The 13,959-nt window shown below is 36.8% G+C and overlaps 2 protein-coding genes and 1 pseudogene across 4 annotated transcripts in view; 2 read left to right on the plus strand and 1 right to left on the minus strand.

The window, feature by feature from the left end:
* Positions 1-1,146: 1,146 nt before the first annotated feature.
* On the plus strand, positions 1,147-2,236 carry LOC125674335 (uncharacterized; annotated as a pseudogene).
* Positions 2,237-2,789: 553 nt separating this feature from the next.
* LOC125677012 (uncharacterized) lies at positions 2,790-6,630 on the minus strand. Of its 2 annotated transcripts, none has more exons than XM_048914918.2 (2): positions 6,469-6,630; positions 2,790-4,422 (listed from the first exon to the last, which is right to left on the minus strand). In XM_048914918.2, the coding sequence occupies exon 2, from the start codon at positions 4,381-4,383 to the stop codon at positions 2,947-2,949; it is 1,437 nt and encodes a 478-aa protein (XP_048770875.2). In that variant the 5' UTR covers positions 4,384-4,422; positions 6,469-6,630; the 3' UTR covers positions 2,790-2,946. The 2 variants fall into 2 exon arrangements, with proteins under 2 accessions (XP_048770875.2, XP_048770874.2); XM_048914917.2 differs by having other exon boundaries at positions 6,251-6,600.
* Positions 6,631-9,936: 3,306 nt separating this feature from the next.
* The window catches only part of LOC125674483 (nuclear pore complex protein Nup205-like), a 60,523-nt gene continuing 56,500 nt past the window's right edge, over positions 9,937-13,959 (plus strand). For both annotated transcript variants that reach the window (XM_056159604.1, XM_056159605.1), the window contains exons 1-2: positions 9,937-9,985; positions 12,926-13,068. In XM_056159604.1, the coding sequence (XP_056015579.1) occupies positions 9,955-9,985; positions 12,926-13,068 (174 nt within the window). In that variant the 5' untranslated portion in view covers positions 9,937-9,954. The remainder of the gene's footprint in view (positions 9,986-12,925; positions 13,069-13,959) is intronic.

A 13,959-nucleotide genomic window follows, 5' to 3' on the forward strand; every position in this document is an offset into this window, starting at 1 on the left:
TTCGGGATAGGGCTACAATTCCATAGGATCTCCGTAATGGTGCAAAATAATTTTATGAATAACCGATAATAAACTCTGTGTATTACTCCCAAATGTTGTTTACACCAAAAGGAGTACCAACTTTGTGCTTGGGCATGTCTAATAAAGGTGTTTTTCATTAAATATAATGTACAGCATGCAAAATTCTTCGTCTGCTCCGCCATGCTTGTTATCGCGAGATCTCGTAGGTGGATCTAATGAAAAGCCTAATCATTGACAATCAGCGCGAAAATGTAGTTACTCGAGCCACTTCGACAAAGAAAGGAAAATCATATTGTTGCAGAAAGAATTTACACTCTGCTGTTCGGTTTTAAACTTGATATTAAATTCAAACCTTTTCAATACCGACGAAATAGCTTTCGCCTCCATACTTGTCCATTGATGTAAATACTACCTTATATGGCATATGCAAATGATTTGACAACCGGAAGTTGAAACTTCAGTACATCAAACATGGCGCACAAATATGAATCGAGAAATTGGAATTTATCGAAATTGTTGAAAACGGTAGAACAGAGCCTCACAAATCTAAAGTTGCAGGTTGTAAATTTATATAATGACTAAGAAACATAGAATATCATTTTATTTACGTAAAGAAAGTCAGGAAATGTTTAGAATGAGCGCAAATGTTGCGGGAGTGAATCACTCCCGCATTTGCACCATTACGGAGATCCTAAGGAGTTGTAGCCCTCTCCCTAAAAAAAAAAAAAAAAAAAAAAAAAAAAAAAAAAAAAAAAATCAGAGAGGGCTACATTATTGCAGCTAAGTTTGCTCTTGTTCCTCTGAAAAAAGGTAAAAACTCTCCTTGTGTTGAAAATAATGCTGCAAATAAAATCCATCATTTTAGTATCATTTGCATTCACTTTTATTTTTTCAGCCTCCTGCATGTTGCACTTCGGAGGCTTTCCAAGCTGATCAAAATAAGATCTTTGATCCGCTCCGTTATTGTTATGTCGCTACACAAAGATGAAAGGTGAAGATAACGAACAGTGATCAATCTCATAACTCCTATAAGCAATACAAAATAGATAGTTGATTAACACGGACCCCTGGACACACCAGGATCAGGTGCCTAGGAGGAGTAAGCATCCCCTGGTCACATCCGACATGCTGAAGACAATCCGTATGGGGTCACGTCAGTGTCAACTTTGGTTTAGCCAATGAAATCGTCACTACTTAAATCTTTGGATGTAGAAGTTAATGAGAGTAAGCCTCGAAACTTCCAAATGAAAAAAAAAATGGCAGCACCATTTGGAACACATGGGACTGGGAGTATTCGACTACTCGGACTACCCCATGAGAAGTCTATCCTCTGGGGAACATTTGTCTTATCTGTGGGTTTTCATTTGTGAGCAAATCTGTAGACACTGATGGCAGCATTAAAATCAACAAATACCTGGACAAAGAAACTCCGCCCAAGAACCGAATGAAAGTTTTGACAGATGTGTACGAAATTTCGGATGGTGTGGTGTATCCAAATGACACAGGTGTGTGGCAAGTGTTTCAGAAGTACCGAAAGAGTATTAAAACTGGAAAAGGAGGTAACAACTAAGAGGAAATTCAAATAAAATACCGCACGGCATCTGTTCATCTCACGCTCCACAGTCTGCTCACTTTAGAAAGTCGATAAATACCCCCGGCAAACTCGTTGATAGAATATAACTCACTAGGTTCAAATACGTTTATAACCATATTTAATCGATATTAAATCTACAAGTATCAAAGTCTTAAGTAAATGAGTGTGTTGAAAGAGAGGGGGGGGGGGGGGGGGTGTCACTTCCATGCAGATTTTGTTCAACATATTATTGCCAAACAGATATTTCATTTGTTTCAACGTGTGCACGGATTTGATAATAAAAACAAAACCCTTGATCTTATTATGCACCTTCAATCTCATAGGTTTAGTGTTTGTGTGCCTTCCCCCTCTAAAGGATTCATTGAAAAGAGAGAAATAAGGAGTCCATTAAAAGAAAATACTGATGTGAAGAGGGTTCGACCAGATGATCCACTGTTAGTACCTATCAGAAGGGTAATGCCCGTGAAGCTGGTACAACTCCAGCCTGCCAGCGCTAATGTAATAGTAAACAGAAATACCAACAAAGCACGGCGCTCTCTTGGTGGGGACTTTTTGAAACTGGTAACGACTAGATATTGCACTCATTTCTATGCAAAGGATTAATACAGCTTGACATGCCAGTCAGATTGGTATTAAGTTCTTGGGTCGTCTCCAATTAAAGAATTTATTGCTGATTATATTCTTAGTGAGTGAAAGGTATAGGACATACCAACAATTCTAATTACAATCATGTATATACATGAATATGGCTGAAACACTTGGCTTTCCAATCTGATTAGAATAAAATCTTTGTCAGAGCTACACAAAGATCTGAAGGCATCCCGCATGGGATCACGTCAGTGTCAACTTTGGTTTAGCCAATCAAATCGTCTCTGCTTAAATCTTTGGATGTAGAAGTTAATATCGGTAAGCCTCGAAAAGAGCGACATAACAATAACGGAGCGGATCAAAGATCTTTTTTAAATCAGATTGGAGCCGAGGCTTTCTGTATCCAGCATTAAACGTTACATCATCAAAATTAAACTGGCCAAAATTGCATTTGTGAAATGTTCAAACTTCTTTCTTAATTGATGCATGTAAGAGGACTTTCCAATAGTGCAATTTACACCTGACTCAAATACCTCACCATCATAGGTTTCGGCTGTCTTTCATATCACCAATAAAATGTTGAACATTAATATTTTAGGTTTATTGAAAAGTATTCGTCTCAAGATGAAAGCATTTTCCCACAGTGATCTTTATTTAAAACCAGAACAAATTATCAAGCACATACAGTACAAGTCAAGGTATAATGTTAATCTATAACGGATTAGTGTTAATCTCCATCAGATTTAATATTGGTATCGAATTTTTTTCACAGTTTCTCCTGCACGCTCAGCAACAAAGAGGTTGTCTTTCGAGTCGAGACACAAACCAGATGGTAGCTGGAGACCGCAGGTGTCAATGTAACGGAGGAACTGTCCATCCTGATCTAGGATGTGGATACGGTTATTGTTACAGTCTGCTATCAGGATGTGACTCTGGCTGTCTGTAACGATGCCGACTGGATCAAATGATTGCTTCATATTAGAGGGATGACCAGTGTATCTAAATCGGAGTTTTCCTGACTGATTGACCACCACTACTGCTTTGGCTTTCCAGTCTGCCACACAGATATCCAGGTTCCTGTTCTCACTGATGTATTTGAGACAACCACATGAATAGAGAGGTTTGCCTTTATCATCAAACTGAATGCTTTGTGTCTCCGTGAAATCGGTGTAACGAACTACTCTACATTGTGTTTTATTGTCACTGCACATGGTAACCAGGAGGTCGCCAGATAGCGTGTTGCAGACAAACAGCGGCATCCACCCCCCTAATCTGATCAGTTCCTGTACCTTTTTCTTCTTCACAATATTTACAGTTTGTGTATTCGAGTCAGTGTAAACAAGGTAGCCGTCCTTCGTCACGGCGATGTCTAGAGGGTCATTTCCGGAACTGGTCTGGATTGAGTTTAGGAGCTTGTGTCCTTTAAGTTTGAAATGCTTCATAACTGGATCATTTCCACGGGTCCAGATTTTGTCGTCACCAACGCAACAGACACCGTAAACGTTGAAGTACCCAGTATTGATGGTAGTGATGACTTCCGGTTCCGCGACCTCTGGTTTCGGTGGAACATATTGAACAACTTCCGGTGTCTTCATTGCGCAGTCGTTTTTTTCATCTCCTGTGATTGATAATTCGGAGAGGGAATCAAACAATGGGTGAATATCTTCTGTTCTAATCGTCTCGGGGAAGATGCTGGGTAGATCGACTGGGACGGTGGGAAGATGCCTGGTCAGTTTGTCATGCGCTTCTTCCACATTGGCCTTCTCAATTTTCACTCCTGGAGCAATTTCTTTATGTGTGGGTTTCAATTTTGCAGTAGATTTTTTCAAATCAGCTTCTACGCGTTTTGTTTTGGAACTACTTTTTTGCAGAACATTTATTTTTGTGTGGCTGTGGTGTTCACCTGAGGAGACACATATGGGACACACGACAACCCTACATTTCTGACAGTAAAACTCGCAGTTTATATTGGGGTGGTTTGGACATTTCGGGTACCTCGGGACCAAACTTCTCTGTCGATAAAGCACCACGGTGTGTCTTTTGTACGGCTCAGAAAGATGTTCTCCAACACACTTCATGCACAGATTTACAATACAAAGTTCACAGTGACTTTGTACCTCACCCGTTCCACACATGTCACAATAGACGCCATCCGACTGGGTGCTACACGCGGGATCCATTGCTAGAGCGCCGAGGTCATACGAATATGATAAAGGCAGCTGTTGATAAGAAGAAAAAAAAATAAAAACTACATATTCATTTACTAATCATGCAAATAATGCATCATATGTTTGAATGTTGCATGAGGAAGATTTTACAAGAAATTTTGGAAGGAAAATCCACCCCCACCCCCCTTTTGATTGGTCTCATACATTGCTCATTTAAGGAAAAGGAGTTTCATATGACTTGGCAAATACAAATAATTCCTTTAAGAATTTTCATAACATGCACGAGATGTAAAAATACTCCTAAAAATCAGGAAAATGATTCTGAAAACATCCAGGGTATTTCTCACGGTGTCCATTTCTTTATCTGTCACTTTTATAAGAGCAGGGTCAGACACGGTGGCGGATCTCAATACAGTTCAGGGGTGGATCTAGAGGGGGTATGGGGGTTGTGGCAGCAGCCCCCCCCCCCCCCCCCCCCCCCCCCCCCCCCCCCCCCAATAACAAATATGTTAAAGCAACTAAGTCAGTTTTGACAATAATGGGTTTTCAATCCCCCCACCCTTTCTTGTTGTTTTGGGTTGAAAAGGTACAAATTTGGATCGCAGTTCCCCTTTTGTAAATGTTCTAGATCCGCCCCTGTAATTACACAGCATATTAACTAACACTGTAACTGTCAGATAGAATCTGCAAAACATCGACAGGAAATTTAGCGGAAGATGAAATTCACTTCCTTATTCAATGTGACAAATATAGACAGCAAAGATAAAAACGTACAAGTACTATCGAAAGTTATTGAATAATCTTACTCATTTATCTGATAAAGAAAAACAATTTGTCATATTGTGAAGAGGTGGACGCAGGGTTTGACACTAAGGCACGTCCGACCGACCGAATCTACTAAATGATAGGTCCGGTCGGGTAAAATGTCGATTTACTAGTCCGACTGGTCGTGTTAAATAATAAACAAGAAACTACCAATCTTGAACCGTGTGGTGGAATAATCTCTATTTTTAGCTCTAATAAATAAGTCGCGGTCGGTAGTGATGTTTTACGACATCTGTTCGATGTTAATTTTAAACAGTTTATTTGAATTGACTATAATAAAGTGTTTATCAAGTTAATAAATTACGTCGTAAACGTTTGTCATTTACATGAAGTATTTAAATATGAAGAAACTATCAGGGTTTTTTTTTCTGGAAATTTGTCAGGGCTAGTGGATATAAAGTCAGGTCTAGTAAAAATCATTTGAAGTATCCCGACTGGTCTAGTGCTCAAAAAAGTAAATGTCAAACCCTGGGACGTTATGAATTGATTAGACAGATTCTTTCATTACAATTTGTCTTACGTCATGTGAATCAAGTTCAATTCTTTATTAGAATATTAACTTGTGCATTGGCCCGTATTTGTTCATTGTCAAACTAAAACACAGGCCTCTGAATTTCTATCAATAAGCCGTAAGATGTGTAGTAAGCGTGAACAATATGAATAAACTACACAGGAGCTATATAAAAGTCACCCATACTACACATGTATTATCAAGGTGTATTGACAGAAATTCAGAGCCCTGTGAATAAAACAAATCAAGGCTCGGTTACAAAATCATTAGGTCAATCTGTTATTAATTGTAAATAACTGAAATTTTTAAAATCACTCTCTTTTTTAAATGTGTGCACACCCCAACGTGGCAGAACAGTCAACCAGATGACGGACTCACGGAGCCCACTAACTGGTAAAAGTAGAAAACGACCCCGACATTTAAAATGGAGTTTCCCGTGTTTTAACGTTTAAGATGATCAACTGATTACGGTACCTGTTTTACTGACCAGATCAACAAAGCGCCATAGATAGACCCGACATAACAATGTAATTAGTCACTCACCATAAGATCTGGCTACCCGAACCGAGGACCGTGGAGTTTATACACATAGCAACTCGCCAAGCTATCGAACTATTGATTATATACTAATGTACGTCAGTAACTAAAAATATCCTTTGTTTAATCGTAGATCTCTATTTCTTTTTTTTTTTTTGTACATTAATTAAAGCCGTCCGATTTTCTGTAATCACGATAAACACAAACATACTGTTATACAATACCTGAATAATTAGGCCTACTTTTAACAATTTCCAAGCACAATTTTCAGGCAATTTCGTGTAAATCTAAATCCAAGTGATAATCGCTGTCCAACATGGCCCCGAGTAGTGCACGCTTGTCTTCCTGTTTCTATGTGTACATATATCGACGTCATTTTAAAGAGAACAATAAATAGGTGTTGCTTAAAACGTGGAACGGAAAATGGAACGGACTAAAGGATATTGTGTACAAAATAATATTGTACATATAATGAAAAAAAATGGTCACAATGAACCCCAAATTGTGTTGGTTTCCCCCTCCCTCGACCTTTTCTCCACTGTAGTAAAATGGATGATTTTTGCCAAGGAAGGACAACATAGTCATCTAATTTATTTACAAAAATGTACAATAAAATTGAAAAATAAATGATCCGAGTCGACGATAGGCTATATCCACTTGAGGCGCCATGAAAATGTCAAAGATGTTGCACGAGTTCCTATCCACGTGTCCCTGGTAAATGTTGTCAATCCACCATTTTTCTCCAGCCAATATTATAGAGTTCTAATGGTCGTCTACAAGCTGAATCAGGTGCTAAAAGTACTATCTCACGGTCACCCGTTTAAAATATTGTACAACATCCTATAGTAAACTAAACAATCCAATCTATTACAGACAAATATGTATCTTGAAATCCCAATATATTGAATGATATATCGCAGAGTTCGTTCGTCATAACTTCATAAATGTTTGAAGCACACTCAATGAATATGTAGTTTAAAAACATATTCAATGCACATCGTGATACAAAAAATGATTTGAAGAAGACCCCCCCCCCCCCCCCCCCCCACACACACACACACAAAGATAAACACTTGCTGAGTTGTACCGTCCCAACACAAGTAAACCACTAACATATTGAGGTAAAACTATAGCCACACAGATATCTTCTCCCGACATCACTCAGCATGGGAAAATAGCCACACAGATATCATCTCCCGACATCACTCAGCATGGGGAAAATAACCACTCAGATATCAGCTCCGGACATCACTCAGCATGGGTAAAAATAACCACGTGCACACATATATCATCTCCTGACATCACTCAGCATGGAGAAGAATACCACACAGATATCATCTCCCGACATCACTCAGCATGGAGAAGAATACCACACAGATATCATCTCCCGACATCACTCAGTATGGAGAAGAATACCACACAGATATCATCTCCCGACATCACTCAATATGGGGAAAATAACCACACAGATATCATCTCCCGACATCACTCAGTATGGGGAAAATAACCACACAGATATCATCTCCCGACATCACTCAGCATGGGAAAAATACCACACAGATATCATCTCCCGACATCACTCAGTATGGGGAAAATAACCACACAGATATCATCTCCCAACATCACTCAGCATGGGGAAAAATACCACACAGATATCATCTCCCGATATCTCACAGCATGGGATAAATAACCACACAGATATCATCTCCCGATATCACTCAGCATGGGGAAAATTGATGTTTTTCTCTTACTCTGAGCTAATGATTGGAACGATTATAAAGTCCGCTACAAGTAAAAATAATTTTACTACCAGTAAAAATAAAACACTGGCCAAAGCTACCCACAATTAATTATTTATACCAGTAGTAAAAATAATTTTACCGGTAGTATAAATATTTATATTACTAGTAAAAGTAAGTAATATTTTTACTACAATAAGAATTCATGAGTGACCATTCTACTCACAATTATCTATTTATATACTACCAGTAGAATTAAACGCTCCCCAAAGCTATACCCACAATTAAATATTTATACCAGTAGTAAAAATAATTTTCACTGCAGTACAAAATCGACCAATCACAGATAATGTAAGAAAAAGCGGAAATGATGTTGATATTAAATGATTTTTGTTTTGTTTTGTTTTTTTGATAACTTGACGTATCACAATCTGTGGAATTAATACTAATTTTCTTTAGGTAATACCTAACAGGGAGTAATCTAAAATTTCTAAATTGCAACCACTGTACAACTGAATCACATGTAAAACTTATACGGTACCAATTTTGATGCACCAGATGCGCATTTCGATAAATAATGTCTCTTCAGTGATGCTCAACCGAAATGTTTGAAATCCGAAATAACGATAAACTTGCTAGAGCTATTTTAGGGAAAAACAGAGTGCCAAAATGTGGAGTCAAATAATGTTTTAAAACAAACTTTAATAAAATATCTTTAAGTGAAACAGTATTTACTCCATATACAATTAATTCTTGCTTCCTTTTGTTTATAGAAGCTGGATTAATACCTTTCACATTCAAAAAGGTGTTAATGATCTTGGAATATTTTTCTACCATTAAAACAGGTTCAAAATATATAGTCAAACATGGACTAGGAAATCTTCTGATAGAAGTTTTGTCGATGCATGGTCAATAGTTTCAAATACTTTGAAGTTGCTGATTTAAGGAGGTACTCTACATCGTCATAATGGCTGACTTCCTTTTAAAACATGATGAAAATATAAATATCAGCAATATTTGTCTATTCATTTCAAAAAATTTCGCCTAGCTGAGTAGCACAGTAGGTTAGCACATCGACTACTGAACTGTGGATCGCGTGTTTGAGTCCAACAGGGTTTTTTAAAAAAAAAAATCTCAGTTAGCTTTCAACTAAAACTGTATTTTTTTGACTAAATAAAGTAAATTTGAAAGTTTTCAATTTCAAAATATTGTTGTACATATCCTCCTTTATTCATCCAAATCAATTTTTTTCTTGTGTAGCATTCCTCCTTAACGCTGTTATTGGATAAACAAGAAAATTTTAAAAACGATTTCCACAATGTCCCTGTATGGTACAACTCCAATGTTAAAATTGCAAATAAATCTGTATTTTTTTAAACTTGGTATGATAAAGGAGTCAAGGTTGTACAAGATTTTTTAGATGCAGATGGCAATTTTTTATCCTGTGATGTATTTCAACGTTCACATAATCTTGATGATTTCTGTATCATGAAATAGCACAAATGTATCTCCAAAATCTTATAGTTTTACAAGGACGTCCTTCCCTTTAACAGCAAGCAAAAAAAAAAAAAAAAAAAAAAAAAAAAAAAAAATTATCCATTCATGGCTTATTTAAATTACATGTACCTTTGGTTAGCCTCTTGATCCAAGAGCATTTAAGTGATGTAATGAAACAATTGATATCTATCTTAGTTATTATTTTATCTAGTTGTTAAACACACTTGTCACCGTACTACAAAAATCAAAGACCGCTCCTAGATATTATCAAATCAAATGAAAGGAATTGGAATTCAAATAATAATAATTCGATAAAACTTCGTCAGGGTTTTTAGTTGGGGCCTCCCCCGGGTCTCTGTTTGAGATGGGGACACGGTCAAACATCTAGACCCTCCTTTGAACGCGATTGTTTAGAATCGAGATCGGTATTCATATAATTTCAAAGTCGAGATCGGAATTTTTATAATTTTGAAGATGGCGGCTGGAGGCATGGCGGTAAATTCGGGTAAATTTTTTCTCTCTCGCCGAAACAGTTATATTTACTACAAATATTGATAAATTTATTGATTCATGTGTAGCTGTTGGTTCTAAGTTAACCAGCAAAGATTAACAGTTATCGCTTGGGTTTCTCATAAGAAATTCCTCGATACTTTAGCACTCCCCAAGCACTTGCGTTTTGAATTTTGAACGCAGTCCACCAATTTGTCGATGACAGATTTGAAGATAAAAGATGGCAAAGTATTTTCTACTCTTTATTGTCTGTTACTTAAAATTGAGATACAGCGAGTCATAATTGTTTTGCCTATCATTTTTTTAAAAGACGGGTCCCGGGTATTTCAGTTCTTGTATTTGATCTCAGCAGCGTCAGACTGTAGGAAGTATGCCCCCCACCCCAAATGATGATATTAATGGTAATAAAGAACTAGGACTTTAAGACTAGTTAGAGGTAAAATATCCGTTTCTAATCCAAGTAAAATTTTACACGACCAATATTTAAGCATTACTTTTTAAGTGCTACCTCAAACTAGAGAAAGTGAAACAATATTTCCAATCAAAAGTTAAACACTGTTCTCCCAATGTTTGGGCTATACTAGGGTTAAAAGTGGTCATGAGTCGGACACCCTTCTCTTTCCTTTTCACATTTTTTCCAGTCGTTTCTTCGAGCTGGTATTTAGTCTAGCCTGTAAGAGCTCGAAATTATCTTATTTAATATTTTTTCTTGGATCGCCCCTGTAATTTACATCATAATACATTCAGATGCGATAAACTCCCAATATGGAATTCGTTCGTAAGTCGGACACCTTTGATATTGAGTTGGACACTCATATTTATTATGAATTATTCAGGCTGGTGACTTTAATATTGCAGGTATTCTACTGATAACTATTTTATAATTTACTTTTTGTGAATTTCCATTAAAATCATAACACAGGAAGGTACAGTGTACAGTACTTTATTAAAAAAATCTAATCATGAATTATTTAAAATCAGGGGTAATAAATCAAATTGTAGCAACTGATCGCACGTAGAAACAGGAGGGAGGGGGGGGGGGGGGCTTTTTTAACAACATTCATTTCCTGTCATTTCTACTTGTAAAGTTAGTTTATATTTTCAATCACATACAAAGTAAAATATATTTTTACAGTAAATGTGGGCCTTATATATTCTCAAAACAGTTTGTGGACTGACTACCCACTTGGCAACCATAAAATTCTCATTTCAATTTTTTCCCATTTTAGTTCCAAGTCTTATTTAGTCGCAGTAAGACGCTGTTAGGAATCTAACTAGGCTATTACACAGGCACTAACTATTACCTTCAGTATCTAACATGTCACAAATTTTATTGGCTAGGAATATTAGGTTTGTGGCTTTTTTCCAGAATGTAAGTTATTCATATCCAGAGGTTGTATATTCCAGAACAAGTGCATTGACATTTTTTCCCCCATTAATCATGAGGTAACATAGAAATAAAAATTAAATGTCGATTTTAATTGTAATTTTGTTGCCCAAGGCCAAGGTTACTTATTTGCAATCTAGTCTACCTGAAATCTAGTCTACCTGAGCCCAGTAGCACAAAGACGAGCCCAGTATCACAAAGACGAGTCCAGTTTAACTGACAGTTAGCGTCTAGTCTACCTGAGCCCAGTAGCACAAAGACGAGTCCAGTTTAACTGACAGTTAGCGTCTAGTCTACCTGAGCCCAGTAGCACAAAGACGAGTCCAGTTTAACTGACAGTTAGCGTCTAGTCTACCTGAGCCCAGTAGCACAAAGACGAGTCCAGTTTAACTGACAGTTAGCGTCTAGTCTACCTGAGCCCAGTAGCACAAAGACGAGTCCAGTTTAACTGACAGTTAGCGTCTAGTCTACCTGAGCCCAGTAGCACAAAGACGAGTCCAGTTTAACTGACAGTTAGCGTCTAGTCTACCTGAGCCCAGTAGCACAAAGACGAGTCCAGTTTAACTGACAGTTAGCGTCTAGTTAACACTATGTAAATGTAAGAGTTAATAGGAAGTTAACTCTGTTAAAGTTAATTAACCCTCGTGCAACTGTGTCCAGGTCATTTATTGTCCTTAAAAAAACCCAACCCAGTCTACAATTGCATTATTATACTGTACAAAGTTCTGGACAGTGTTTTACTTTGTCATGGCATTTCAATCAACAGCTCCTACAACAGTATTATTATTATTTTATTCATTTATAAAGCACAAAATTACATATAGTTTCTATGCGCTGTGCAATGCTTGTGCTAATAATCAATGATAATATATCAATAAAAGACCTGCAAGAGCTATAAAGGAAATGATAAAACAATAGAAAGAATTGAGATAAAACATGGTAGTATCATGCCTGCCATATATTTACAGGTCATCAATAGTTGTCAATCCCAATCACAGGCTGTGTCAACAACTATATCAGTCATTATTTGTATAAGTCAACCCACTGATTGTTGATTTGAACATATTCAATACTTCCTATACAAATTTTACAAGTTAATTTATTTGAACAAATTTTATTGTATTCCGTTTATATTATTCAAATGGTTTGAACACAAGTTTTTTCAACTTACGGAGTTCTCATCTTAAATACAACTCGTTTGGTGTGATCAGATAAATACGATGTGTGTTTGAATAGGTCACTCTACAGCTCAGTTAGAACGTGAGTCCGGTATAGCAGGTATTATGGAAGCCAGTTAATTTTAATATGATGTATGTGCTGTTGGTGTATTTATAAGGCGTTTGGGATTGGTTTGTGTTTAATAAAAACGTTCTAACGAGCAGCATTCCAAACATGGTGTTTCATATTTATACATACAAATTCAGAGTATAATTAATTTATATTCGGACGAACAAAAGTGAGGGAGAGAATTTTTGTTTTGTAGAGGTGCGGCTTTGGGGGCTGTATAAAGAACTGGAACAGAATTAAATGAGAATTTTTGTTTTGTAGAGGCCCGGCTTTGGGGGCCGTATAAAGAACTGGAGCAAACCGTGCAGGCAGCCGTGTTCAGAAAACTCCCAGATGCCATACATGATTTGGAAATAGCCCTCAAGAAACACAAACCAGACTTCATTGCCTTGTTGAAGAATCCAGTAGGTTTTATGTTTGTAAACTAATAAACTAAATGTTTGTCTTACATGTTACATAGCCTTGTTAAAGAATCCAGTAGGTTCTATAAACTAATCAAGTAAATGTTGGTCTTCGATATGTTAAAGAATTCTTTTTAAAGATGACGATAATGATTTGAATGTGTTTGAAACAAAGCAACTAGATGTACCTGAATTGCTATGTTTTTCGTACTAAGTTTATTTTTCCGGAAGTTAGCTGATATTTGGTGTTGTACGTGTTCGTAATCGTTTAGAATTGTACAGTCGCTACTGTGTCACGATACAGGGCTTTCAATATAAAGATAGAATTGTACACAGATTGAGACTGTGTACAGTCGCTACTGTGTCACGATACAGGGCTTTCAGTATAAAGATAGAATTGTACACAGATTGAGACTGTGTACAGTCGCTACTGTGTCACGATACAGGGCTTTCAATATAAAGATAGAATTGTACACAGATTGAGACTGTGTACAGTCGCTACTGTGTCACGATACAGGGCTTTCAATATAAAGATAGAGATAAAGTGGAGGACATGAAATTGAATACAACTATCAAAGGGTGGAGCGTAATGTCCGAGACACTTCATCACCTGCAGTGATTTTTCTATATTTTTTACAAGGGTCCTGTGGCTTTTGAATTGGGAAAAATTGTCGACATTTCAGTCAAATTGGGAAAAAATCAGTTTTATCGTAAATAAGTTTTAAAATCATATCAAATATTATATCATCTTTATTTTACACATCTTATTTTCTTTAACCTTCTAAAATTTTCAACCATTCTATCCAAATAATCATTCCCATAACTCTTTAAGTCTTATGTATATAATTCACATCGAATGTTTATTTTTTTTTCAAATACGTTTTTCTTTCATAA

The sequence above is a fragment of the Ostrea edulis genome, chromosome 3 (assembly GCF_947568905.1).
Source record: "Ostrea edulis chromosome 3, xbOstEdul1.1, whole genome shotgun sequence".
Lineage (NCBI taxonomy): Eukaryota > Metazoa > Mollusca > Bivalvia > Ostreida > Ostreidae > Ostrea > Ostrea edulis.